Raw genomic sequence first — 27,720 nt, forward strand, 5'->3', positions numbered from 1 at the left:
GAAGTAAAATCTCACCAGGCACAACAGAACAGCTTAGTGATAGCCTGAGCTTGTAATTATATGATTTTTTAAATTATAGCAGAATTACAAGGACAAAATTGGTTATGCTGGTGCTCATCGGTCTTTGAATATAATTTGTTAAAATGCTTTCAAACATGGGTTTTACTGTTCATTTTGAAGTGTTTTGTTGTTGTTATCAGAAATTTGAATAATTATCCGAATAATGTATCATTGTCATTTATCATAGTTATTTTATCAGAATAATTGATCAGAAATTTGCCACCTGTTTTAGTGTGTCACGTGTTTGATTCATATGTATATACTGTATATCACTTTGGACATACAGCATTACAGATAATTTCATTAATTATATTTATCTAGAGTTGCATCGTGTAATCTGTCAATAGGTTTACATTTAAAACCTGAAGAATAACTATATTATCTTCATATAAAATATAACGAAGTAGAAAATTGGATAAGATGGGAATAGTTAGATAAAATATAAGTGCGTATACTGCTCCTAGCCTTGCTCTCATCCAATGGCTTTGGTTATTAAGAATAACATTCATATGGTCCAATAGCATAGGTGGGAGCCGACAGGATAGGCAATTATATTTCTCGGGGCTTGTACCATAGTCTCCTTTCACATTTCAGTATTGAGTCGCCATCACCATTAAGGAAGGAAACAGGGAATGCCAGTGAAAACTATCATCTTATTCAGCACAGTGTCCTAATCGGTCTGATTTCATAGCAATGCCTCTTTAAAGTCCTGATCTAATAATGTTGACTCTGGGCAACAATCACGTGTAAATTCGTGTTGCAAAATCCAGTCGAAAATTAGTATAAAGTGATTAGGTCTTTCGATGCGGCCATAATATGCAGCGACTGCTGTTTAATGGGCCTTGGAAAGTGAACCTATGTTCTTCCTTCATAAAACAATAATAACAGCTGAGTTGCAACGTTATTTCCACTATCCCCGGTTTCTTATTTCAGCCCAGAGAGGCCGTTCTCGTGGGTTTTATTGTTACAAACTTTTCGACAGCCATTGAACGCATCGCGTCTTCCTCGGTTGAAAGCCGCGCCTGCTTCGCTCTCTGTGGGACCGGAGGCTGATCGCGGGGAGAAAGACAGCCTATCAGCAGAAAAAGAACCACCATGTGAACAAAGGGTATATAAGAAGGGACACGAAAGCGCAGACTTGTCAGGGTGAGAACTTATCTGGTTGTCTCACCACCGCTGGGGCAACGTTTTCAGGGCTCGGCAGAGAGCGAATGGACAGAGCCGGGAGAGGAATAGGACAGTCCCTCCAACGGTAAGACCCCACCGTCCGCCTGGCCAGCCGCTTTTACATTGTGCCTGTGTCCGTCCGTCGAGAATTTAACCTTGTGAACCTCTGAGGCAACGCTTGCTTTCTAGAAAAGGGGTACAAGGCTTATTATAAGTGAACGACAAAAGTCATAATTGACTCTTAAGCTATTGTTTAAAAGTTTCTCAAAGCGTGCTGCTACGTGTCCCATTCACCAGCTACTATAACGGCGAAACAGAAGAAAAGCTGCAAATAATGAATACTTTTCCAGCTTTGCTCACTTCTTTATTTCATGCTTCTTATTCTCGGGTTCCTCTTTTGCTGTGGAAACTCGGTAACACGCCATTTGGAAGTACACGTTTAAAGGAAGGTGGCCAAAATTAAAGTCCAGAAATAGTGAAATCCTTCATTGAACGCATCCTCATTAACCTCAGTGTTACACAGCGAGGTCCGCACACAGAACAAGTGTGGACGCGTGCTATTTAGAGGTTGTGAGCGCTGTTGTTACTCCCTCTGTACAGTTTTAAGTGAACACATGGCGTCAGTGTTAGTAACCCTACAGTAAAGGGTGATTTTTACAGCCGAGGAATGCGTGATGGTGTGGCCCAAATGCTTCCTCACACATCTGTTTGATATTCGGTAGCTGCAGAGTCCGGCTGATATGAGAACGAGTCAGTAGTGAAGACATGAGGTCTGCAGGCTTGTGATCGGCTTAACTTCCAGGAACAGAACAAGTCTGGAATTTGAAGTAAAAACATAGCCAGAGATCTGCTTCTGAAGACTCATTCCCCATCTTATGTTTAGATGGGGAATGGTATTGTAATGGGATACTTCAAGTTGAAGTGGGCGAACCACCTGCTGTTCTGCCCAGTTTATTTTAAAGCTTAGATGAATGACTGAGCTTTTGTCTGAACAGTCCTTGATTGTTCCTACACGGCTTTGTTTATGCGTAGAAGAGGTTTATTGTTGCTCTCTGGTCTAAAATGATGACAAGATGGCCTGTCAAGACAGTGGTCATTTTGTGTGTTTGTGGCTTGGCACTGGTGTGAAGCACTGATAGATTTAAAGACTAAAATCATCATTTTTGGGGTGTGTTTGATTTGGCTCAATCTGTTGTTGATATATATATATATATATATATATATATATATATATATATATATATATATATATATATATATATATATATATAAAAAGATACCCATGATCACAATCACTAATTTCTCTAAGAAAATGTGCACTTGTTGACATTATTGTTTTAAAAAAATCTAGAAAGGGCAAGCAGCGATGTTATTACAGTGAGCACTTGTGTTTACAAAAAGTGCTATATTAGCCTTTTTTCTGCACACTCATGTCCTCTACCCCTGCGTGTTTGTGCGTGCAGGTGTGCCCACATATTTCTCTCTGCATCTTTGTGTGTACTTTAGTTACGCCCATGACCCACTGTGTTGTGGGACATGGGTCAGATCTTTTTACAGAACAACAGGGAGTGTCCTCGTCGCTTCAAGTTGTGCATTTTTGTGCATAAAGGCTTGGTTTAAGGCTATAAGATGAAAGCAAGTCTCCAGGAAAATTTGTTCAAAGCCAATCAGAGTTTTTCCTGGCGCACAGTAGAGCTTCGGGGGGAATGACTAAGCGAGTAAGCATGATTGGTCCTCATACAGTAAAGGCACTGAACGCGCACCAAAACAGGAGTTGAGGATCTAAACACTTTTCTTTTTGAGTAAATAAACCCCAATTAATAAAGCGAGTTAAAAATGAATTACAATGTTGGTTTGTTTTCCTTTAAGTTCCTGATAACTTGTCTTTGGAGTTTCACAGAATTTCCTTGACGCAGGAAAAATACTTTTGATTTAATGTCCTCTTGAGTGAGAGACGACTTAGCGTCCATGTCTTCGGTTCGCTTTGTGCTACTTTCTCCTGAGCACAGACTGACTGGGACTAGAGCGCTCTCCTCCTTCCTACTGTAATTGGTGCCATCTGTTGGCTGTGTTAACATAGTCTGAAGAATGCGGTGATCCATTATTCACGACCTCCTTCGTTACTGTGGACATGAGCAGCCCTTGTCACGCTGGTTCAAGCCAAACTTGTCTGGAGGAGTAGATTAATAGTGCTTTTGAGTGCCACTCTGAAGATCTTTACCTGGGGGTCCTGGAGTGAGATGCTTTGTGGGTTATTGCCCGTATCCTTAGAATCAGCCTGTTTTATTTCTTTACCTCCCACTGTTTTTACACGTTTTTATTGTCTTCCTTCACTTTGACCTCTTTTTAAGTTTCTCCTTGTTTCATCCTTAAACACTAAGCCGGCCTGATGGTACCTTTGTGCTTCCAGCTGAACAGTCTGTATATTAAAATACAAACCAAACTGTACAACAAGAAACTTGATTTTGTATATGACCTTTTCCAAAGTTGGGTGTGACAGACAGCAGAAAATTGTCCTTTTTCAAAATTTTCTGTAAATCAACCATAAGTAAAAGCTCATTTGAAACAAAATTATTGATGCTTTGCGTACAGTCCTTGCCACTTATTCTCCTTCTGCCCTCTTTCTCATCGATCTTCTTTCAGGTAGCAGACACGTATACCATGCCGACGAGTGATGGCCCCAGCAGGTTCCCTGTCTTTGTGCCTCCACCTCAGGGCAGCCAGAGGTGCCCAGGTTATGTCCCCGGACGAGTGGCTCCAGTCCGCTCGATGCCACATGCCAAAACGCCTCCGCCTCCACCAATAAAACCTCATGGCCCGCCGCTGGGGCGACAAACAAGGGTCACCTTGTCAGAAGAGAACCAGCATAGGGAGGATGCGCAGAGGCTCCAGCAAAAGCTAAGAAAGAAGACTCTGATCTGCTGTGGAGTCTCGCTGGGGGCTTTCTTCCTCACGCTTATCCTCGTCCTTAGCCTCAGAAGTGGTCCTGAGTTAGATGGTGATTATTTATTATGAATTTCCAGGCTTCTTAACCATTTCTATATGATTTTAAACATCTTTGTGTACATCTTTCTGTTCATATTTACAGAGAATTGCCCAGATCACAACCCATCTCTCAGTAGCTGGAATCCAGGTCACCAACCACAGCGGGCTGTCATTGTCAGGAGAGGAGATTTGTTTAGACTGGATGCTTCTGCTACCTTACGCTCACTTACCATCCAATCAGGAGGTAGGCACATCACAAGGTGTCTGATCTTTGTAAAGTAGCTTTTAGAGATGTAACACAGATTGAGTCACAGTAACCCAGTTGTTGTTATTATTAAAGCTCAGTTTATGAACTTTTGGATGGAACATACAGCAAGAACGAACTAAACGTGTTTTCTTTGACTTCTCACAGGTCGGGTAGTTTTTGCAGACAGCCACGACGGCTCCAAAAACATAACCTTGAGAACACATCACATCCTCATAGAAGAAGGTGGTGCCCTTCACATCGGTTCGCCCAAATGTCGCTACCGTTCCCATGCCACCATTGCTCTCATGGGCCGTTCCGACAGTGAGGCTGTCTCCGAGGTCCCCGCATTTGGCCGCAAGTTCATTGGCGTGAAGGCCGGTGGAACTCTGGAGGTACACGGGACTGAGAGAGTTTCCTGGTCTCTGTTAACCAGAAGCATCCCGGCGTCTGGGGTGGCCACGGGGGGTTATGCCTTCCAGCGAAACTTCAGCCGAGGCATCCACCTGCGCGTGGTGGACCAGGACACGGCTGCTCTGCTGTTCTCCGAACGCTACGACACGTACGATTCCCAGAACGACAGCCAGCGGCTCGCCCAGCTGCTTCGCTCCCTGCCGGTGGGCCGAATTGTCACACTCGCCGTGGGAGACTCTGCCGAGAGAAATCTTGTGCCAAAAATCAGGGAGGTCATCAAAGAGAAACTCGGCAGCAGATTTGTTCTGGATCTCCAGTACAGGTAAACGCTGCCGCAAAAGCTGTGAATCATCTGTGTGTTTTTGGTCACCAGTTAAACTAAACCCAGTCACCTTTGACGCATCAATACTTTCCTCAAGCTTTTTGTCTCACATCCAGCATCCCTGGAAAAATGCCTTTTTTTTTTCTTTTTTTTTACTTGGCTTTCTGTTCATTTAGGATGTTCTCTTGAATCAGTCGTAGTTCCTGTTTCCTTTGTGTCACTGCTTCACCAGAAAAAGGAAACATGTACAGGATAACAGGGTCATGCACAGTGTTTTCCAGGATTTGTACAAAAATGTGGCAACTAAGGAGATTTTTTTTGCCCTTCAGAAGGACCAGGTCCAGTCGTGGTCACATGAGGTGGTGCCTTATAAAACTAACAAAAAGACATGATTAGACTGAGTTCATGGCTGCCCAAAAACCTTAATGCCACCACACTGGAGCATGTGGCTCAGGACTTGACTTTTGAAGCGGTTTCCCTCGAATCCAGAGTGGCGCGGCAGGATCAGACGATAGAGCGCGTGAAGTAGTTGTTGGAAGTTAGGTTTGTGCGTTAAGACTGTTTCTTCTAATCCTCTTACTGTTGGTTTTTATAGCTTCAGACTACAGTTTATCATGTACTGAAATCACACAAGTCACAAAGTGTTTTTTGCTTTGTTTGTTTATTTTGCTGTGGCTGTGAGAGATGGGTTACAGGGTTAAGCATTATAATGAATGCCTTCTCGTGGAGATAGAGGAGGGAGTGGTGTTGCAGATTTTCTCAGCAGTTTATTGTCATTTGCGTCAGTGCTTTACCAGCGTGCATACCTTGTGACCTCCAGCTTATATTTGATTTAATTTCCACAGGTTTATTTTGGTGGGTCCGCCCATCCTTCCTGGCAGCGATGCACAAATCTGTTAGCCGCTGCTTATGCATGTGACCCCTCTGTCTTTTAACCGCAGTGTCTCAGGACAGTGCTCAAACACGAGAAACACACATTCATAGTGGTCTATAGTGAGTTCACCTCTGGCCCCCACACATTAGCAGTTCCAGTTAAACAATGATGTTGTCAAAGGTTGATTACCAAATCAAGGGTATGACGAAAATAATAATAATAAAAAAAGGATCCTTTTTTTTTTCCTCCCTTTGTTGCGTCTTTAACCATCTGACTCAGCTCTGATTTACTGAGCAAACATGCACACAGGCAGCAGCAGGTCAGTTTGCAGAAAGTCACACGCTGTGGCTCTAATGAAAGACAAGAGTGGATGCCCCAGATGGATCCTGTTTGTGTATCACTGAGGTGTGCTGTTCCATGTCACAGTGACTCACATCTACAAAATGACACGTTTGTAGAAGACTGTGATTATGCCAGCAAGATGAATTATTTCAAACAGATAGAGGGTCTTTGGTGAATTGGAGTACAAACTGCTGTTTATATTAAGAGATGTTTTTTTTTTTTTTTTTTTTAGGTAAACACTGGCATTATTAACGCACTTAAATCATCTTATATCATGTCATCTTCAGATATGACATGAGTGGCAGGCTTGGCTGTAGATCCCCTTTACTTCCAGATAAAATGGAGCTGAAGAGGTTAAGTATAGAGTTGACTCTGGGTTTGTTTACCGCGTGCAATGAGCCAAGCAACGGCTCGGTGGAAACAAGATCACTTTGATTGAGTCTGGATGGACAACTGCCGACCCAGATACAGTTCCACGGGTTGCATGAATGGTAAATTGTGTTTGACAGGCGTAGTGGTCAGCCTGATAAAATCTTTAAAGTTTATAAGTAGATTAGAGCAGCTGCCATGAAATGTTTTTGGTATTCATGAGGGGGAAAAAAGAGAAAAGCAGGAAGCCATTCTTGAGAAGCTAAGGGCATGATATTTGAAATATCCAAGACTGTATGTCTCATACTGTGCTGTCTTATTTTAGATCGCACACCCTCAAAAGCACAGCCAGTGTTATACGCCATCCACACCCTCGAGCTGCTTTGCTCAAATGATTTCAGCCTCTCCTTATTGAATCATTGTAATCTCATTTAAAATAAGCTTTCCTGGCATCTTGGATAGGGAGGACCTGGAACAAAAGTTAAAAAAAAAATATAGCTTTAACACATCCACCCATCCCTTCCTAAATTTTTCCCTTAATTATTTCAATAATCCCCTGACTTGTGTGATATCCGCTGGTTTTCTACTTTTTCGCTTTAATATATTTTGACATTCTCTGATATTCACTTTCTTGCTTTTTACCCACTCTCCTGCTTCATGCTTATCTCAGACATTTGATTTTGTCAATGAGCACAGTGTCTGCAATTTGCATTGTCTGTGGAAATAGCTACAGCTGCATTTATCACTCAATACACGTGGTTTTATGTAAGTCTGTAAGAATGTGGTTAAAGTACAGGGTTTAAAACACCATCACTGACTAAGCAAATATGCACAGGTAACATTATTAAAAGTAGTTATGTGATAATGAACCAGTAATGGGTGTTGATCATTAGTTGCAGCTAGGCTTTAAGCTCTTTTTTTTTTTTTTTTTTTTTTTTTTTAATGATTTCTTCGAAAATAATGTGAAACTCATGACTTCCTCTTCTTTTCCATTTTCTCTGCGACCTTCCTTTTAACTCCTTTGGTCTTTCCAGGCAGGCGTGGGCTTTGGTTTCCGTGATAGGCGGTGGAAATGCATCATGCTCGGAGGATGTTAGGGAACACGAAAACCATGACACAGGAGGAAGAGCTCTGGCAAGACGGAACTTCACCACTGTTGATGGAGTGGGTTTCTCGGTCACTGCCTATAGCGAGTGGAAGACCGGTAAGAAATAACGAAATCCAAAGCCGACCATGTAATCTCAACTTCTGGTATTTATTCCTAATTAATTCTTGCTTTCTCGTGAACTTTTGAGAAGCTTAAGTCAGAATTAGTTCTCAGTGGAAATGAATTTTTTCACAACACAGTTTTGTAGAGATGCGTGCATGGCAATTTATTATTATTTTCTCTGACCTTTGCCTTCTACCATGACCTTTTTCAATTCTTAAGTAAAGTGCAACGTGCCATACTCTGAAAACCATACCCAGTGGGAAAATAAGGCAGAAACATCAAAGAAATACCTGCTAAAGAAGACATTTACCCTGCTGTGACCAGGCTAATGTTGGCCAACTAGCAGTTAGAACATAAGCTCTAGTTAGCTGGGGTATTTGTACTTGTTGCCATAATGAGCTGTGAGGTCACTGCAGTCTGGCCCTTGGTTATTTATTTATTTCAAAATAAGATGGTAATGAATCAATGTGTGACACTCTAAATGGCTTTTATTTTAAAAAGACTTTTTGAGAATGCCACAAACTCACGGCTCGCTCTCAACAGGGAGCCATTAATTTTTTACTCCCTTCAGTAGTTATCTTTATAGATTACATTTTTTTTCTTCTAGTGGAAAGCCTTTATGTCAACAGTCTTGTGTTAGAAGTCAAACAATGTTTTCTTTAATTGCAGAAGACTACAAAGCATTAGTCTTCCTCCCTCTGTCGTGCTGTGCTGGACCTTATGTTTCCTTTAAAATCCAATATTGTTCTGTACCCCTCAGGTGTCCCGACTGCAGGCTTCCAGGTGGATGCTGTGGACCAGGTGGTGCTAAACCTGCAGGATGAAGTGCAACAGACATGGCTACCAGGGGATCGCATCGTAGTTGCCAGCACGGACTACTCAATGCACCAGGCTGAAGAGTTTACCCTGCTGCCCTGCCCTCACTGTAACAGCCGACAGGTCAAGATACAAGGTGAGAGAGAGAGAGAGAGAGAAGGCCATTGGTTTCTTCAGCTGTGTCAGTATTTGCCCTGAGGGGTTATTTCTTGGTGTTTGGGAGCTACTGTCACAAACAGTACAAATAGGAACTGATGTAGAGAAACATTTCATTTTACAAAGCCTGTGTGAAGACTAGTGAAAAATCACTTATGCTCCTTTGTAGTTAATAAATGTGATTAGTAGATGTAGGGCCATTAATTCTTCGGTCCAGCGGGATCTCATTTCCTTTTCAGCTGTTATGGTGACGTAAGATTATTGGAAAATGCTAAGGAGAGATTGTCAGCTTATTTTTTAAAAGCAGGGCCATCTTATTATAACCACGGGGCGGTTTATGGGTGGTTTATGGATTTAGATGCATCACCCCTTCTTCACCTCCTCCTGTTTTCTATTGTTAAGTTAATAAACTACACTGACAGTTTCGCAGTTTGTCCATCTCTCTATCAGACATGTTTCCTGATCTCATTCCTCTGTTGTCAACTCCCTTCCTGGAGAGAAGGGTGTGTTATTATGTGTGTTTGTGTGTGTGTGTGGGCTGAATTTAGGGTTTCTGTTACCAGGAAAGGCTGAACAGTTGAAAGTCTGAGCTGCCACATATCATCTGTGGCAGAGAGTATTTTGTGCGTTGATGAATGAATGATGTTTCATACGTGTTTGATTACTTTTGCTTTTACATGTCTGTTGGTTTGGTGGGTACTCTTTGGGGTGTGGTTAGTTAATGTTTGAGCGGGAGCTGCCATACGCGCTAAATGTGGTTTACAGTTGAAAGGGTGCTAGGTGATGCATCATCTAAACACAAGCAAGCCGTTATTGTAGTGTTTAGTATGACTTGTCCCGCCTCAGAAACCAAATCGTGTTGCTGTGATATTTAATTAAATGTTTCTGTCGCCATACTTCTAATTTGCTTTCACACAAAGTAACAACTTGCACCCGTTTCATGGTTTCTGTACATATTTTTCTTTAAGAGTTTTAAGAATTTCTCCTTGTTGTAGTATTTTGACCTCTAGTTTTATCTGTCTGTGCTGCTCAGGGAAGCCTCAGTATAACCATACCGGAGAGATCATAGATGGCATCGACATGCGTGCCGAAGTGGGTCTCCTATCCAGAAACATTCTCATTTATGGAGAAATGGAAAACTCCTGCTACGGAGACAACATGTGTCAGTTCTACAACCATGACACCTTTGGAGGCCACATCAAGGTACGTGTGTGTGTGTGTACCATGTTTAGATATCTTTATGAGGACCAAAAATTGGAATGCTACTATACTTGTGGGGACCAACAGTGGGGACAAAATGCCTGTCGACATGAGTTTGAAGGCATTTTTGAGACTCAAAATGTGGTTTTAGTGTCAGGGTTACAATTAGGTTTTGATTATGGTTAGGCTAAAGGTTAGGATTAGGCATTCATTTTTGATGGTTAGGGTAAGCGGCTAGAAAAAGCTTTTATGTCAATTAGATGTCCCCACAGAGATATGAAAACAAGACTGTGTGTGCAAATTTATTGCACATTTACTTTGTGCCGATCTTTCTGCATGAGTTGGCATGACTGTACTTTCCTGTTAAAGGTTGCTATTCAGAGTCTGTTTGACAGTTTCCTCACTGTGAAGATGAACGGTGCATACATTCTACATTTGTGTACTGGCCTAAGTGAGAGGTGTTGTTTACCATCACACTGTTTCTCTTTTCTTTCACTTCATGTCAAGTTTGAATCTATATGAAAGACTATTCTTCAGAAGGCTCAGCACAAACTGCAAACGCAGCGGGCACATGAGGGTTAAACATGTAGATTTATCTCTGCTGTCTAGCATGGGTCCCAGTGTAGTCAGTGAGCTCACTGTAATTTTGTATGATTTCATTCAAATTGGTGGCAAATGGACGTAAACATTCCTCAGAGTCTATGTAATTTGCCCCCCATGTGCTAAACAAAAGACTTTGTTTCCATGTTAACAGCTTTCTAACTGTAACCTCAAAGTACACCAGACAGACACATGAAGCTTTTTTTTTTTTTCTTTAAAGAAAAGAAAAGTCAGCGTTTTCTTTGTAACTAGGCCTTCTATGCCGGCAAAAAGCCATCTGTCATGTCTGCCAAATCGAGTTTAGCACAGTTCAGCACCATGTGTTTCATGTTTCAATTCAGCTGTCCAGTGAGTTGCCCTTTCTCTTATTTTAAGTCAGGTTGACTCTGTGGAGTGGAATCTACTGTTGAAACAATTAGTTCGTGTGTGTGTTTATGTAAGCGAGGGTGAGGGTCAGTGTTTACTGTGCGTACTTGAGTTTCAGTGAGCTGAAAGGGTTGGCCAATACCTTCTTAACAGAAACCAGATCCTGCTGATTTTGCCATACCCACAAAAAAGACCTCCTAGACAGCACTGAACATTTGTTTGTATCGTTTAATTTGTATGCATTCATGTGTGACTATGTGCTGTGCGCATCTCTGTGCGTGCGTAACTTTTAATTTATGCTTCTGTAATTCACGGCTTATTCATCAGCATCAGGGGTTTTGAAACAGCTCGACTCACAGAGCGCGGTGCCAGATGGGCTAAAGTTTATATCCCAGTGAGGTCACTGACGAACGCAGACAATTGTAACGGTTTAATTTATTACTTTAATTAGTCAGCCAGCATTTGTTATGCGGACCACAAGCCCGGCGTCATTTGCTTTTGTCGTGGGTGGGAGCTCATTGTATTGAAAACGCATCCCACACTCTCTCCTCAACACCTACAGATTCTCAGTAACTTCTCGTCAGTGCATCTGTCCTACGTGGAGTTAAAGAACATGGGTCAGCAGGCTAGAAAAAGCCGCTACCCCCTCCACTTCCACATGTGTGGGGATGTCGACCAGAAGGGAGGCTACGCGGAGGCCACCTTCGTGGACGGACTCTCCATACACCACTCCTTCTCCCGCTGTCTCACCATCCACGCCACCAACGGCCTGCTGGTTAGTAAAGCCTTTTAAAATGTGTTGAATATGTCACTGTATGTGAGAATGTAGAAAACCATACATGAGTCACAGTGTTAATATGAGCAGCATATTGTAGGAAATTGGTGGTTTGTCACAAAGCTCATCAACTGTGTCCTCCAACGCCTGATTACTGTGAAGGCTTGCATCCTCCTTTCTTTTTCCCCATCTCCTTTATATTCACTCTCAACCTTTCCTGTTCCATCTCTTTCACACTTATAGAATATCTTAGTCTCTTTAGAAAGATGTAGAAGTTTTTATATACAGTGGTGTGTTTGGCCTCTTCCTGATTTCCTGTTTTTGTATGTTTGACACAATTAAATGTTCCAAATCATCAAACGCATTTAAATATTAGACAAAGATAACACAAGTAAACACAAAATGCAGTTTCTAAATGAAGATGTTTTATTAAGGGGAAAAAATTCCAAACCTACATGGCCCCGTGTGAAAAGCGATTGAACCTAAACCTAATAACTGGCTGGGCCACCCTTAGAAGCAACACCTGCAATCAAGCATTTCCAATAACTGGTATTGAGTCTTTTAGAGCACTGTGGGGGGTGTTTGGCCCACTCATCTTTTCAGAATTGTTGTAATTCAGCCATGTTTAAGGGTTTTCGAACATTAACTTGGTTTTTACACTTGTACTACAGCATCTTAGTCGGATTCAGGTCACTCCAGAGTCTCCTTTTTTTTCTTAAGCCATTCAGAGGTGGAGTTGCTGGTGTGTTTTGGATCATTGTCCTGCTGCAGAACCCAAGTGCACTCCAGCTTGAGGTCACGAACAGATTCTTTGATGAAAACAGATGTTTTGGTAGACAGCAGAATTCATGGTTAGATTTACCACAGCAAGTCTTCCAGGCCCCGAGGCAGCAAAACATTCCCAGACCATCACACTACCACCACCATATTTTACTGCTAGTATGAGGTGTTATGTGAAATGCTGTTTTAGTTTTATGCCAGATGTAACGGGACTCAGACCTTCAAAAAGTTTAGCTTTTGTCTCGTCAGTCCACAGAATATTTTCCCAAAAGTCTTTGGGATAATCAAATGTTTTTTGGTAAATGTGAGACGAGCCTTCATGTTCTTTTTGGTCAGCAGTGGTTTTTGTCTTGAACTCTCCCATGGCTGCCATTGTTGCCCAGTCTATTTCTCATTGATGAATCAAACTCTGACTTTAAGCGAAACATGTAGAAGCTTAATGTTGTTCTGGGTTCTTTCGTGATCTTCTGGATGAGTTGTCGATTCTTCATCACTGTTCACAAAGTTTTTTCCATTTGTGTATAATAGTTCCCATCATGTTTCACTGGAGTCCCAAAGCCTTAGATATTGCATTGTAACCCTTTCCAGACTGGCAGATGTCGTTGACTTTGTTTCCTAGGTGTTTCTTTAGATCGTGCCATGATGTGTTGCTTTTCAAGATCTTTTAACTGGTTTCATTTTGTCAGACAGGTTCTAACTGGTCTGCCGGTAATCAGGCCCGAGTGTGTTTAGTTAAACTGAACTTAGTCACAGTTAATTCATGATTATAAAGAGGGCAATTACTTTGTCACACAGAACCAGGTAGGTTTGGATATCTTGTCTCCTTTAATCAATGAAATCAACATTTAGAAACTGCATTTTATTTTTACTTAGGTTATTTTTGTCTAATATTAAAAATTGTGATCAAAAGTGTGATAAATATGAAAAACAGTAGGAGATCAGGAAGGGGTCAAACACTTCTCACACCACTGTACTTGTTGGATAAATGTAGTTATACATGTTCACACAGGTACTAACTTAGCTCAGCTAAATCACACTGTCTGTATGTGGTCAGTGACTGAAGGGTTCAGGTTTGTTTTTATTTTTGTTTTGACTCCGCATCGTTGAAGCTCTGGGCCTAACTGTACAGAGGAAATTGAGTTCATTTATGGTGCATGTCATTGTTTGACTTGGCACCAGAAGGTAAACAAGAAAAACTGAAATGACCCTGTGAGTATTCTCCTGTTGACCATCTTCTACCGTCTTTCTCTACATACCAAAGCTTCAGCAGTAAGAGGAAAATTGTTCCGGAATTTTAACTATTTAAGGAGACAGGCACATCTCGCGTTTGGGCCATATTGTATTTCTCCTTTGGGGTGTTAAATTTCATTCCGTTTTATTATACAGGAAAAGGAACATATAATGGGCTGCATGGAACTGGCCTGGATCAGTTAAAATTGGTTTACAGCAGTTCTTTTCTGCAGCACATAAGTTTGAATCACATTGCAAAACATAACAAAATAAAAACGACCAACAAAAAGAAAACTTCTGCAAAGACGGAGAAGATGGACACAAAAAGATTTTATATGCCTGTTTGAAATGTGTGAAGGAGGTTGTTGCTCTAATGCAAAACAGATATCTTTGATTATTTCTTAACATAGCTATAGCTGCTATTGTAAAAGTAGTCTAAAAGTCTCTAAAAATCATTTTTTTTCTCTTAATTTTTGTGTTTTGTGTTCCATTTCTGAAAAAGGTCAAGGACACTATTGGCTACGACACCTTGGGCCACTGTTTTTTCCTTGAGGATGGGATCGAGCAGCGCAACACTTTCTACCACAACCTTGGCCTCCTGACCCGACCTGGGACTCTGTTACCCACCGATCGCAATGAGACCCTCTGCCTCAGCATCAAGGACAAAGTCTACAAGGGCTACACTCCCTCGCCCAGTACAGAGTGCAAGTAAGAGAACAGGACGATGATGTACATTTGTGGTTACAGATATAAGGAATCACATCGGCATCAGCATAACGTTTCCACTCTGTCATCAAAAACATGTCTGATTAGTCACAGTATATTACTCCTTTACTAGATATCATAGATTCGTACTGGGATAAAACCACTTATTCATCTTTTATACGTGTTTGTGTGTTAAGTGGGATTTTTTTTTTAATGTACTTTCATTTCATTGAAACATCTTTGTTTTTATTTATACCAACAGAGTATAGGTATATATATATAAAGGGTTATTTGATTATTTGATTTCCATGTTTAAAAATGCAATGCCTGCATTTCAGATTGAAAGTGGAACAAATCATACCCATTAAAATGAATGTCTATGCCAGGATCTCAGGCTGATCAGAGGTCAGCCGTGAGAAACCATGTGTGGTGGTGCAGACGTATTTTGAGAAAGCACAGATGGTCTGTGTGAGAGAGATATTGGCAAGGTGGTTTTATCCGGGAAATAACAACCTCCCCTCTCCATGGGATGTTTTTATGTCATAGCAAGAGCAAGAAAAGTGCCTCTGTGAGGAAGCAGAAAGGTCTGTTTCCAAGAGCGTGATAGCGTGTACGTGTGTGTCTGTGTCTGTTGGCTGAGCTTTCCCTGTGAAGCGTTTATGTTGGAGAGGTGGATTATTGAGGGAATTTAGGAAATCTAACAGGTTTCTTTGATCTCTGTCTTCTTCTTATTAATCATATTTTATGATCTGCCAAGATACTCCTTTTTTTTAATATCTCTGTCCTCTCATGTGTATGTAATCTTGTGGTTGTTTTTCAGGGCAGTCTCAACATTCTGGATCGCCAACCCCAACAACAACCTCATCAGTAATGCAGCAGCTGGTTCTCAGGTAATAATATCAGAGCTATGAAAGAAAAATAACTTTCTCCACGTGATTTAAGGAAACATGTCACCAAGGGTAGAACACTGAGTCCTTATTGATAGATTAACTATTATTAAAAAAAAAAAAGTAAAGCTACACTGGCTTTGGTGTTCCTGAACTTTACATAAAATTAAAGACCTTCATGCTCATAAAAAGTTATCCATCAATAAAAAGGGGATTTAACAGTCTTTAGTGTTTGATGGATGGAGCAATAAAATGGTAAGACCTTTAAATATAAAAGCTAAAAAAAAAAGAAAAAAGAAATGGCTCAATTTTATTTTGGTACAAACTGCTCGGAGGTCCACAGGGGTTATGCTGTGTACTACTTAACAGTGGGGGTATGTCTCTGATATTTAGGCTGTCTGTTTTGGACTGCAAACTTAAAGAAGCCAGTAAGTTTCTGTGAACTTTAATCTTTCTGCAGGACGTCATCAACATGAGAATAGTGTGACACTCACCCAGATGCACTTGTTGTTGTTGTTTTTTATGTTCCACCAGCTGATTGGAAATCAGTGCTGATAATGAAATTCCTACTCCTCTAGTTTGTCATGGTTATCTTCTGTTTCTCTGTTCTACTTTCTCTTCCAGGATGCTGGGATTTGGTTTGTGTTCCACAGCTCTTCCACAGGTGACTCCCATGGCCTGGTGCCAGAGACCAAGGCCGAGCTCACACCTTTGGGGATTTTTTACAACAATCGTGTACACTCCAACTTTAAGGTATTGTTAGTCTTGCTTTTTGTGCACTATGCAGTCCAAGTTCTTGCTGTGCTGTCACTTTGTGTCTCTGTGCTTTAGCAAGGACGAGAGAAATACAGTGTTTGTATTCCAAATGACATTGCACATAAATCCCTGTTTGATTACTTAGTTATTGCTAGAAAATGGGAATAGACAGACACACACACACACACACACACACACACACACACACACACACACACACACACACACACACACACACACGCACTAGTAGGGTCCACAATGGTGCTCTGTTTTGTAATGACAGAAGTCGGGCAGGTGAACTGTAAGCTCTTTGTCCAGCTTCTCTTACAGAGGAAGGAGCCATGAAGGTTAAGACTATGCCTCGGTTATACCACAAGACCAACTCACAGGCCAGGTTTCCATGTACAAAAAAACACAGACAGGCTTAATTTATTTTAACAGGGAAAACTAATCCGTATGTTTAGACACATGTACGGCCTTCATTCTGTAACTTTACATTTAAGTACGTATCAGGTTCCACACCAGAAGATACACTAGTGGAGTTGTTTATGTCCCTATAGCAGAAAACCTCCATTTGTACTTGTGGTTTTACTGCATTTTATTGTAATCATGCCTTCCAGGCAGGGCTGTTCATCGACAAAGGGGTGAAGACCACCAATGCCACTGCTGCTGACCCCCGGGAATACCTATGTTTGGACAACAGTGCCAGGTGTGTATGTGTCTAGACACAGACTGCAAAGAGATTTGTTGATACTTTAAGTTTTCCATAACTGTTAGTATTACAGCTAAGGGCATGTTGACCACTCGTGGTTACAAATGCATAGACCTGGAAGTGATTTTTGGCACATATCCAAGCAGACTATTTAAGAGTCTGCGGTTGGTTATCAAATGCGTCATAGTGTATAGTTGTTCTGTGTAAATATTTCAGTATTTGTGGTTTACTTATCTACTGTTTGTTTAGTGCTACTGTCACAAACTGCATGAATTAAGGTATTTGTAGCTCGCTGTTGAATATCAGCTGGGATGTAGCCACTGACGGGGATAGACAGATGGCTTTATAGTGCGCTACTGCATTTTAGTGGAAGGTCTGTCAGATTTGTGTTGACAGAGAAAACAAGACTTTACAGATAGTTTCCACTCTGCAGCTGCCTACCTGAATACAGCCCTCAGCTAGGTGGAAAAAATGTGTCTAGCGAGACTGCGCACTGTGGTCTATGTGCACAAGTATGAAGGGAGGGATTTTAAATGTTGTTCAAGTGCAGAAGGCACGGGAAGATTTGTGTTGTGTATTTGCAAGATATGATAACAGTTGTTAGAAAACGTCTCCAGTGTTTTATGTTGTTCTCAGAGGTTTCATCTAGCCCCACAGTTGGGTAAAAAAAAATTTCCCTTGAGCAATGATTTGGCTTTTGACAAGGTTTTAAAAATAACAGCCTGAAATGCCACCATAAGGGTGCAAAAGGAACATGAGCCCCCTTTTTTTTTGAACACTATAAAAGTATTTCTAAGAACATTTATGTTCTCAGGAAGAAAGAAACCTTTTGTGACTAATGCCACTATGCCCTTTTCCTATATTGCCACCTAAAGATGAAGCACAGCAATTCAACAGTGGAGTTTTAAACCTTTAATCTCATTGTCAGTTATGTATAATTTGCGTGTGTTTGCATGTTATTTAGTGCATTGACTTTCACGAGTACCATATGTGCTAAAATTAAAATGGGGAAGTGGTGGGGTTGGTGTGACACTGTGGTAAGCATGAATAATTACAAAGAAACTGATGTCGTCATCGAAAAATCCCAAGGAAAATATCAGAAAAGTATTTTTACTCACAAAGTATTTTTATTGAATTATTTTTAGATTTCGCCCACACCAAAATGCCGAGCCTAGTCGTCCTCGGGTGGCAGCTGTCATCGACACTCTGATCTCCTTCAAGAACAACGACTTGGGGGCGTGGATACGCGGTGGAGACATTATCATCAAGAACTCTGGGTGAGACATCTCATTAGCTATGATTCATTTTGTGCTGGTTTGGCAGTTTGCTCCAAGTCTTCCAGTGAACCGAGGGTCAGAAAATAAAGGAAGGATGTCTTCACAACAAAAAAACATTTTCTAAGACATGTCTTAACATATTATTCTCTTATTCGTTTTTCTGAACAGCTTTGCCGACAATGGAGTGGGATTGTCCTTTGCCAGGTGTGTACTTGTCTAAATCACTCTTTCACTGTGTTTTTAAGCTTTATTTGTTTTTATTGTCGTCCCGCTGGATGGGCTAACTTCTTCTAAGTGATGTGATAACAAGGTGGCTATTCTTCCTGCAAAGTACAGAAACGATTGCATTAATAATTAACTAATTAGTTATTATCCCTTGTTCTCCAGTGATGGCAGCTACCCTAAAGATGAAGGCTCCAGCCAGGAGGTGACGCAGTCCCTGTTTGTGGGCGAGAGCCGGAACAGGGGGACGAATGGAGGACAGAATAAATACTGGGGCGTGGGAGGAATTGACGGAAAAATGAGGACGCTACCTAGAAACAGGTGAGGGGAGAGTAATAAGTGAAAGATTAAATAATGAATGGTGGAAAGACATATTTGGAGTGCTAAGGCAAAAGTCCAAATCAAACTTGACTTTTCTCAGGAATTTCAGGGAATAGAGCTGCCAAAGAAATGTAGGCTGGGAAAACAAACAAGGAAGAGAGAAGCCAGCAAGGCAACCGACTTGTTGAAAAGATGGACAGATGAAGGTGTTACAGCTGCTTTTAGCTGATAGTGAGATTGTGAAATTAAATGATATTTAAGTAGTCTATAAAAAAAATGGTGGTGGCATCACGCACAGCAGTTCTTAGGAAGGAAATGCCTCATGCTGAATTTGGTTGCATAAGAGGAAAGGGAACTTTCTTCACCATTTCAGACCTTTAACACAGCTCCCTTTAGTTTCAGGTAGATGTCACAGTTTCAGTCCTATTTAGAGGGTTATATATGTAGGGTGTGACACAAGTGAACAACCCAGATGTTAATGAGCAGTCTGCCCAGCACCATTTGTGACACAAGAGACTCGTCCTGCTGTAATACCAAATCAGACAGGGTGGTAAGTCCTAATTTGTTGGTGTTGCAATGCCCCAAGGATCTCCTGGCAGCTGTCTCCATGTGGTTTTTTTTTTTTTTCCTTTCTGTCTCTTTTATTACAGATATTGTTATACAAGAGAAGAGGAGCTTAAGTAGGACACTGGAAAATAATTACTGTATTTGAGTTTCAAGAATCAGTGTGTTTGTGGCCACTGTGTAGAGCTTTAAAATCATTTTACGGGCCTCTTCAGTGCCCTGCGACATCTGGCTCGGTCGGTTTAATTGCCGTTGTTGCTGGTGACACTTGTTATTTCTTGCCGGGGTAAAGAGTACATTTCTTTTTCTGTTTGGTCATTTTTTCTGGATTTCTTTTAAAAATCTCTTAAAATAGCTATCACAGCTGTCTTGCACTGACTGTAACATCTACATTGCTAATGTTAACACAGCTGGGTTTTGCCAGTTCATGACTAAAATGGTCCTGTAACCCATGTAAATGATGACTGTTTACCCCAGTCTGGTTTTATATATTCCATCAATTGTCCTGCCTAATTGTGGATTATTTCTCATCATCTCCACTGCAGGACGTTCCCAATCCGAGGTTTTCAGATCTACGATGGCCCAGTGCGGCTTACACAGAGCACATTTCGTGGCTTTGCCCCCTTAAGCGAAACAAATAAACGCACAACAACCACACCAGAACGAACTACGCCAGAAAACACCACGCGTCATACCAGTGCAGTGGGATTCAACTTGAAGAACACTTGGCAGCTCACCCCTCGAAACAACCTGTCTCAGCTCAGCTTCCACTCCACAGTAAGTAAGGCTCAGAGAGACTCGACTTGGGACGTCATAAGAACATTGAAGCTTTTATTCTTTTTGTAAATGTGGTGCATTGTCCCAGTGTTGTATTTCCAAAGGGAATGTGTAATATTTGAGCAGTGTTTGAACCTGTTCAGAGATTGTTCTTTCAGTCCAGGTCAGCAGGGATATATCTGTTTATTCAGACAGTAGATGTGAATATTCCTTCTCTGACCCGATTCATTCCCTTGTCCTTCCTTTATTTCTACCTAAAACCAGTGCACCGTACTTTCTGCCCACTTTCTCTTTTGTGCTTTGCTCCTATTTGTTATTTACCCCTACAACTATCTTTTAATAGACTGCTTCAAAAAATTAAAGGAACCCTTTTTAATCAGAGTATAGCATAAGCCACTTAAACATCGAGGATATTGATCCGGTCACTTAAGCAGCACGAGGGTTTTTTTCAGCTAACACCAAAACATTTTCAGCTGCTTTGGTGTTAATGAAATTAGCAGCAGGTGCACTAGAGGTGCAACAATGAAACATCGGCCAACACAGGAATGGTTTTACAGGTCGAAGCCATTTTTTCTTTATCTTTCTGACTGTTCTTTTACTAGTTTGCATTTGGGTTAGGTTGTTGTCAATACTGGTGGCATTAGGTGATACCTGGACCCTACAGAGGTCTCCCATCAGAGTCTTACGAGCATGGAGGAGATTCCAGGAGACAGGCAGTTACTCTAGGATAGCTGGTCAAGGCCGTAGAAGGTCTTTAACCCATCAGTCGGACCGGTTTCTACTCATTAATTCAAGGAGGAACAGGATGAGAACTGCCAGATCCATACAAAATAATCTCCAGCGGGCCAATGGTGTGAATGCCTTTGACCAAACCATAAGAAATAGCATTCATGGGGTTAACATGAGGGCCAGACTCCCCCTAGTTTGCCGTGTGCTCACAGCCCTGCACTTCAGAGCTTGACTGGCATTTGCCATAGAATACCAGGATTGTCAGGTCCACCACTTGGGCCTGTGCTTTTCACAGATGAGAGCAGATTCACCCTGAGCACATTTGGAGGGGACACACAGGCTGAGCAACGGCACTCTGCCTGCCATTAGGTATTAGAATGAAATCCTTGGACTCATTGTCAGACCCTATGCTGGTGCAGTGAGTCTTGGGTTACTCCTGGTGCACAACAATTCCCGACCTCATGTGGTGAGAGTGTGCAGGCGGTTCCTGAAGGATGAAGGAGCTGAAACCATTGACTGATTCCCACGCTTGCCTCGCTAAAATTCCAGGAGCTTAGTGATGCCCTGGTCCAAATTTGGGAGGAGATCCCCCAGGACACCATCCGTGTTCTCATTAGGAGCATGCCCCAACTTTGTCAGGCATGCATCCAAGCATCTGGGGACCATATGAATTACTGAGTACCCTTTTGAGTTGCAGCAGTTAAAATGGATTAGCCTGCCACATGATTTTTTTTTTCAATTAGATTTTTAGGATGTCTTTTCAATTTTCATTTCCATCAAACTTTCCTTTAGTTCCTAACACATTACCCAGCCTATATCAGTATTGATATCCAGCATGAAGATTTTTACCCTTTAGATCTGATGTGTTTTCAAAGAGTTTAACTTGTTAGTGTGTTTGGGTCAGAGGCCTGGCAGAGACAGAATCGGGAGTCGTTTCAGGCAGACAGAACACAGAAGAATAAAGGGGACATCTTTCAGAATCAGGCCTGTGCAGAAACTGTTGTAAATCACTGGCGTCCTCTTGTGGGGTAATTGTACAGTGCAGTGTTTTTATCCAAAGGAGACCTCTAATAGGCTAATTTGTCAAGTAGCTTGATTGGAGATTTCAGTTTGGCACATAAACTATGAAAGATGCACAGCCAAGAAACCAAAAAATTATAATGCAGTTATATTACCTGTTCTTATGCAGTGCATAGACAGATCTCGATAAAAAAATGTAAGTGAACTGTCCCAGGAAGATGGAGAAGATCATTATGGAAACAATGGAAAGTTAAGCAGATACCTGCTTAACTTAGATTAAAAATCACTTCTCAGTAAGTAACACAAATAAACTCCTCAGGTGCATCTTCGGGCATTCTTTGGACAACCCGGAGAGTGGTTTGATGAAAACAACCTGGACGGTGACAAAACCTCCATCTTTCACGATGTGGACGGCTCAGTAACGGGCTACAGTGACACCTACGTTGGCCGAGCAGACAACTACCTGATCCAACATCCTGGCTGTGTGAAAAACCTGAAGTGGAATGGAGTGATATGCAGCGGCCGCTACTCTCAGGTACAGCGCACTTGGGTCTGCACTTCAGTATTGTTCTGTCCTTCTGATGTAAAAGTGATTGTTACATTCCACAACATCCTGCTCTCCTCTAGGTGTACATCCAGACCCAAGGAGCCCCTAGCCTAAGTTTATCCATCAGCAGAGATGAATACCCTAATTCTCCTCTGTTACTGAGGGGGATTAACAGCCAGGGGGCATCGTCCCAGCAGTACCAGCCCATCCTGATGATGAGCAAGAGCTACACTCTGCACTGGAGTGGGCCTGCGCCCAGAGAAATGGTCCTCTCTCTCATTAACTTTGATAAGTGAGTAATAAGAATGACTGTCCGCCTCTTCAGCCACTGCTAGTCCAAGTCTTGAAATATCTGTAATGTCCTGCAAGTGAGGATGCAACACACTGCATTGAAGGGTAGTGTACTGATGTTTTCAACCACTTTCAAACTGCTCTTTCGTTCACTCAGGGATGACTGGGTGCTGGTGGGACTCTGTTATCCGTCAGACACCACTTTTCAGATTATGTCCGACACATACGACAGGCAAAGCAACACGTTTGATGACATCACAGACTACGGCACCGTGTTATCCTTCTCAGAGCTGCAGAAAAAGACAATGGAGAGGAAGTACTACTTTGACCAGACTGCTGGGTGAGATGAAAGATTGTTTTTCCTTTTCCTTGTTTGAACTCTCAGTTGCAAATACTGCAATGTGATGACTGTAGGAGATTTGGTTTTTAATAAAAAATGAGATCAATTTTATTTCAATTGTTTTTTTTTTTGTTTTTTTTTATCCTTTCGTCCCTCGGTGACTCTACTGAGCTTCTAAAAGTTTATTGTGCTCATCATTCCCAGCTTATTGTGGCTCTACCTTCGGGCCCGGCATGGTCGTGATGGTCACAGCTACTGTTCTGTTAAAGGCTGTGAAAGAGTGAAGATCACGGCCACTACATCCTCCAAAGAGACCTGTAACTGTACAGCCAAAGCTTACCCCAAGTACGCCAAGGCTCCCTCAGTTGTGGTGCCTATGCCGGCTCTAAACACGCAGCCCTGCAGAGACTGCGGTGCTAAACAGGTTTGTTAACATTTAAAGTGACCTCTTCATTTGGTCAGTTAAATCCAAAGCTACTACCGCTGATCGACACGCGTCTGTCTCAGCTTGTGTTTTCCAGTGAGCCATGGACCTCCTACCTCCAGACTCAAGTGAAGTCTCTCAGCGTTAAAGAGCAGCAGCGAGGAGATAACGTCTCCTTTATCACTGTAAGCAAAACTGCCAGGCAGATAAAAATACATCCAAACACTTTATCTTCATGATTTTAACTTCAGATTTAAAACAGGGTTTATTTAATCCAATTTCTTTGCTGTAATTCCCCAAGGTGAATGAGATCACCATGTCCTTCTCGCAGCCGGGGTTTTTCCTGGTCTCAGTGGATGCCTGCTCTGGAAAAGTCACCAAGAAAACCTCATTTAGTAAAGTGGATAAAAGGATGGAAACATACCTAAAATCTGACATACCAAACAGGTGAGGCAGGGGGAAATTGATAAATAAATACATACACAAAAGAAATAAAGTTCTTAAATATGAACAATAAACAGAAAATTCCCATAAAAAACATTCCATAAAAAGTTGACAGGAAATCAAACATATCGCTGGGATTTCGACAGGGATTATTCACACCGGAGAAACTTTTGTAACTAGATTTCATCAAAATAAAAATAAAAAATCTTGAAACAATTATTTTAAAAATTACAGAATAAACTGCACAATCTAAATTGCTCCTCATAGTTATCCCCAAAGTTTGCCCCTGTGACAGACATACATCACTCTTTTAATGACTTATTTGAACCTTTTGTCTGAGTTCAGACTTCACCTCTAACTTCAAACAACTGAATACAGTTTGAAATGAGATTATTTTGTGCTTTGTACATGCAGTTTGTAGTGCAGGGTTAATAAAAGACTATGAAAATAAACGGTAACATTTTAAGTGGTGTAGTTTAATAAGTGGTCTGTTGTTTGTTTAGTTCATTATAATCCTGTCCATTTATTGTTCGGCTTTCTGTTGCAGTGTAAATAAACTGAATTAGCTTTTGTTTTGTATGTTTCCCCCAAACATCACCCATCAGGTAATTCATAGAACTATTAGGGAACAATACAGTGTTTTTGATTTAAGATATTTGAACTTTTATATAATATTATGTAGTTCTAGACATTTTTAATGAGCTTTCCAACATAATTCATGGTCACTATTCAGACATTTTTAATTTTAGTTTCTATTTCGACATTGTTCGTCATAATATTGACTTCATTATTCATTTGACTGTCACTAAATATTATATATTCTATTTTTTCATTTGGTGATAAATTACTAAGATCAAAGCATTTTTTGTAAAATGTTTCCCTCTGTATTCAGGGGGTGTTTAAACTTTGGAAAAAGCAATATAAATTAGTGTCATCAGCAAGTAAAATGTATTTTAATAATTCCTTGTGTGGGTTTTGGTTTGGGTTAACGTGGTTTTCCTTTTTTCTATTTTTGGATGACACTATAATATGTCTTCTGGCTGTAGAGTGGCTTTTTTAGATGTATTTATTTCCTCCAGGTCAATAGTCCTCATGGCAACGCGGGGACAGTCGGGGGAGCTGGTTAATATCGCACCACATCTGGTCTCTCTTGGTGTGGCCAAAGATCCTGATCTGCATAGTAAAGGTTAGTACTACTTTAGTTTGTCTGTCTACTATCTGTATTTTAGATTTCTTTTACATGCCTTTTTCCCCTCCTCTTATCGCAGAGAGTCTGACACTTTGGGGCTTCCGAGGTGGTTCCTTACCTCCTTTTTGGGTTTCACTACTGGCTGGACAAGGGGATGACGTCTTAGGGCTGCAGGAGCGCTACTTGCCTCTGGGCTTGGAGATGTATGGCTGTCCGCGACCTGCAACTCAAAAACGCAAAGACCTAGAGCTTCTGAGAAAAGCCACAGGGCAACAATAACCAATGTGAACTGTACATGTTACTTAGCCGTAATGCTCTTGCACACAGATACACAAACACACAGCCATTTGATGAATGTGAACTGCTGAACCTTTAATTTATTAACGATGACAAAGATGTTTACTGCTTTCAAGAGGAATGAAAGTGGGGTTTTTTATGAATGGAATGAATTTTTTGTGTATGTACGCGTGTGTATGTATGTGTCAGTATGCCTTTGGGCCATGAAGTCAATGCACTTTCCTTTTTATATACACACAACTTGCCTTACCAGCCAGAGTGACGTAATGGAGCTTTACAGTAACAAAGGAGAAGAAACAAACCCAAAGTAATCCTGCAAGATCTACCTACCTGTCCTATTTATTGTGCAGTAATTGACTCTGAACACAGAACCCAATTCATTGCATACACAGATCAAAATTTAATTATGAGAATAAATGACTTTGATTTTATGTGAAAGCGAAATAAGATGGATTTGATGTGCTCAGGTCGAAGGAAGTGATAAAAACAAATGTCATTGCCTCTGAGATGTGAATGGCAGTATTAAGCCAAAAACCATTGTTAATGTGGTTTAGTCGCATTGGTGATTAATACTGCAAATCTCCTTTAAAACAAAACCATAACAAGCCATATTCTATCGAAATAATCATGTAGATGCATAATAATAATGTGTGTAAAATTAATCTGACTCTTTTTGGCCTTTGTACAAAAAACCCTTAAATAACCGGCTTCTGTGCAGGTGACTCCTTTTATATTTGACACGTTGCAATAGATTCTCTTTAACTGGAAAACCTCTGAATCTCGTGCAGCTCTACATCTGAGATCTTTAAGCACCTTTTTATGGATTTCTTTACAGACTTACTGCATTTTTTTTTTCTTCCTCATGTTTGTATTTGTCTTTTCACAGTGATGGTGTGGCAAGTGTTAGCCACAAATACTTTTCCTCTACTTTTTGTTTTGTCTTCTCAAACAGAAATGAATGTTTTACCTTTCATCTGCCTCATTCATGTGCATTATTGCCAAAACAGTATGGTGACATATAACTCTAGGTTGCCGTTTCCTTTTTTTTTTTTTTTTTTTCTTAGTTTGTATCCGTGCTGTACAGCAGTGGCAGTAAATGTATCATATTTTAGCTGTAAAGGTTATACAGCTTTGTTTTGAGACTATTTTAATCTTTACCGGCTGTATTGATGTGAGCAGGGCTCCCCCACTGAGCGATGATGAGTGGTTGTGACTGTGTGAGTAAATGTCTGATCATGTAAGGTGAAGGGATGACCTCGCTGCCTTTTAACCACTCTACTGTTAAAAAGAGCAAAAGACCGAGAAATGGGTTCAGTCCCTTTGCCTTTTCGTTAAGTTGAAGATTCATCGATGCACAAGTGAGTTGTTTGTTTTGTTTTTCTTCTTAAGATTAGGGGTGAACTTTGTAAATAAGATATTGAACTGTACATGTAATGGAAAGTAGACTCCCATTAATGTGTGTATTTTATTTGTTTTTGTTTCTTATTAATTGATAAATGATTTGGAAAAAACATCTTTCCTGCAATTTGTCATGAAATTGCCAAACAAATAAAGTTGTTTTGTTTTATGATAAAGTCACATGTTGGTTGCTTCAGTAGCTAACGGATGGCCTCTCTCTTGTTGCTCTGTGGTCCAGGACTTTGCATCTGTTATACACCGTCACCACTTGGGGGTAGCCTAGTGTTATTTGTTTGTCTCTCTTTGTTTTTGTTTTTAGGACTTTAGGATCCTCGCCTTTAACTCTACATTTTGACATTAAGTATGCTGAAAATAAGTTTGAAATTGCAAACTCTTTTTCCAGGAATAATATTTTACTTTGGTTTACTTTTTTACTTTTTAAATACAGTAGCTTTTAATATACTTAATGAATCCCCAATCATCTGTAGCCTGAAAGTGACCACGTCAGAGGAACGCTGTCGGTTTTAATGAGCCTCAGGAGATCCCGCACTATTAGATGTACAGTAAAAGCATGATGAAGCAAAGCAGCTGCTTTTACTGATGTACATTATGCATGAGAACATTATGAATTGGACATCCGCGAGAAGTAGCTTTGGTAGAGCAGGAGAGGGGGAAAAGCAACCCATGTAGCTGTTAAACTTTATGGATTCGGAGCGCTTGCACTGTGATATCCCAGCGATTGTTTCTGTGTACGTTCGTAATGAAAAGAAAAGCATCAGAGAACTTAACAGCCTAAAGAAAAATGGACCAGTCCCAACAGAGCGCAGCCCCACCATATGGCTCGGATAGTGAGTTTGCTTGTCCATAAAATGGTCTCTGACCGTGAAGTGCTCCCACACACTTCACACTG

The 27,720-nt window shown here is 41.0% G+C and overlaps 1 protein-coding gene across 1 annotated transcript; it reads left to right on the plus strand.

Annotated features, from left to right (window-relative positions):
- Positions 1-1,138: 1,138 nt before the first annotated feature.
- On the plus strand, positions 1,139-26,986 carry cemip2 (cell migration inducing hyaluronidase 2). The gene is made up of 24 exons (XM_063490282.1): positions 1,139-1,312; positions 3,871-4,225; positions 4,316-4,456; positions 4,625-5,192; positions 7,812-7,981; positions 8,748-8,939; positions 9,993-10,162; positions 11,688-11,900; positions 14,413-14,618; positions 15,436-15,505; positions 16,127-16,255; positions 16,879-16,967; positions 18,116-18,247; positions 18,416-18,451; positions 18,635-18,790; positions 19,900-20,131; positions 22,200-22,415; positions 22,508-22,719; positions 22,876-23,058; positions 23,263-23,482; positions 23,566-23,667; positions 23,784-23,929; positions 25,006-25,112; positions 25,195-26,986. Exons 2-24 carry the CDS (start codon positions 3,889-3,891, stop codon positions 25,392-25,394), a joined length of 4,227 nt encoding a protein of 1,408 aa, XP_063346352.1. The 5' UTR covers positions 1,139-1,312; positions 3,871-3,888; the 3' UTR covers positions 25,395-26,986.
- The last annotated feature ends 734 nt before the right edge of the window (positions 26,987-27,720 follow it).

This window comes from Pelmatolapia mariae, linkage group LG12 (assembly GCF_036321145.2).
Source record: "Pelmatolapia mariae isolate MD_Pm_ZW linkage group LG12, Pm_UMD_F_2, whole genome shotgun sequence".
NCBI classification, from domain to species: Eukaryota; Metazoa; Chordata; class Actinopteri; order Cichliformes; family Cichlidae; genus Pelmatolapia; species Pelmatolapia mariae.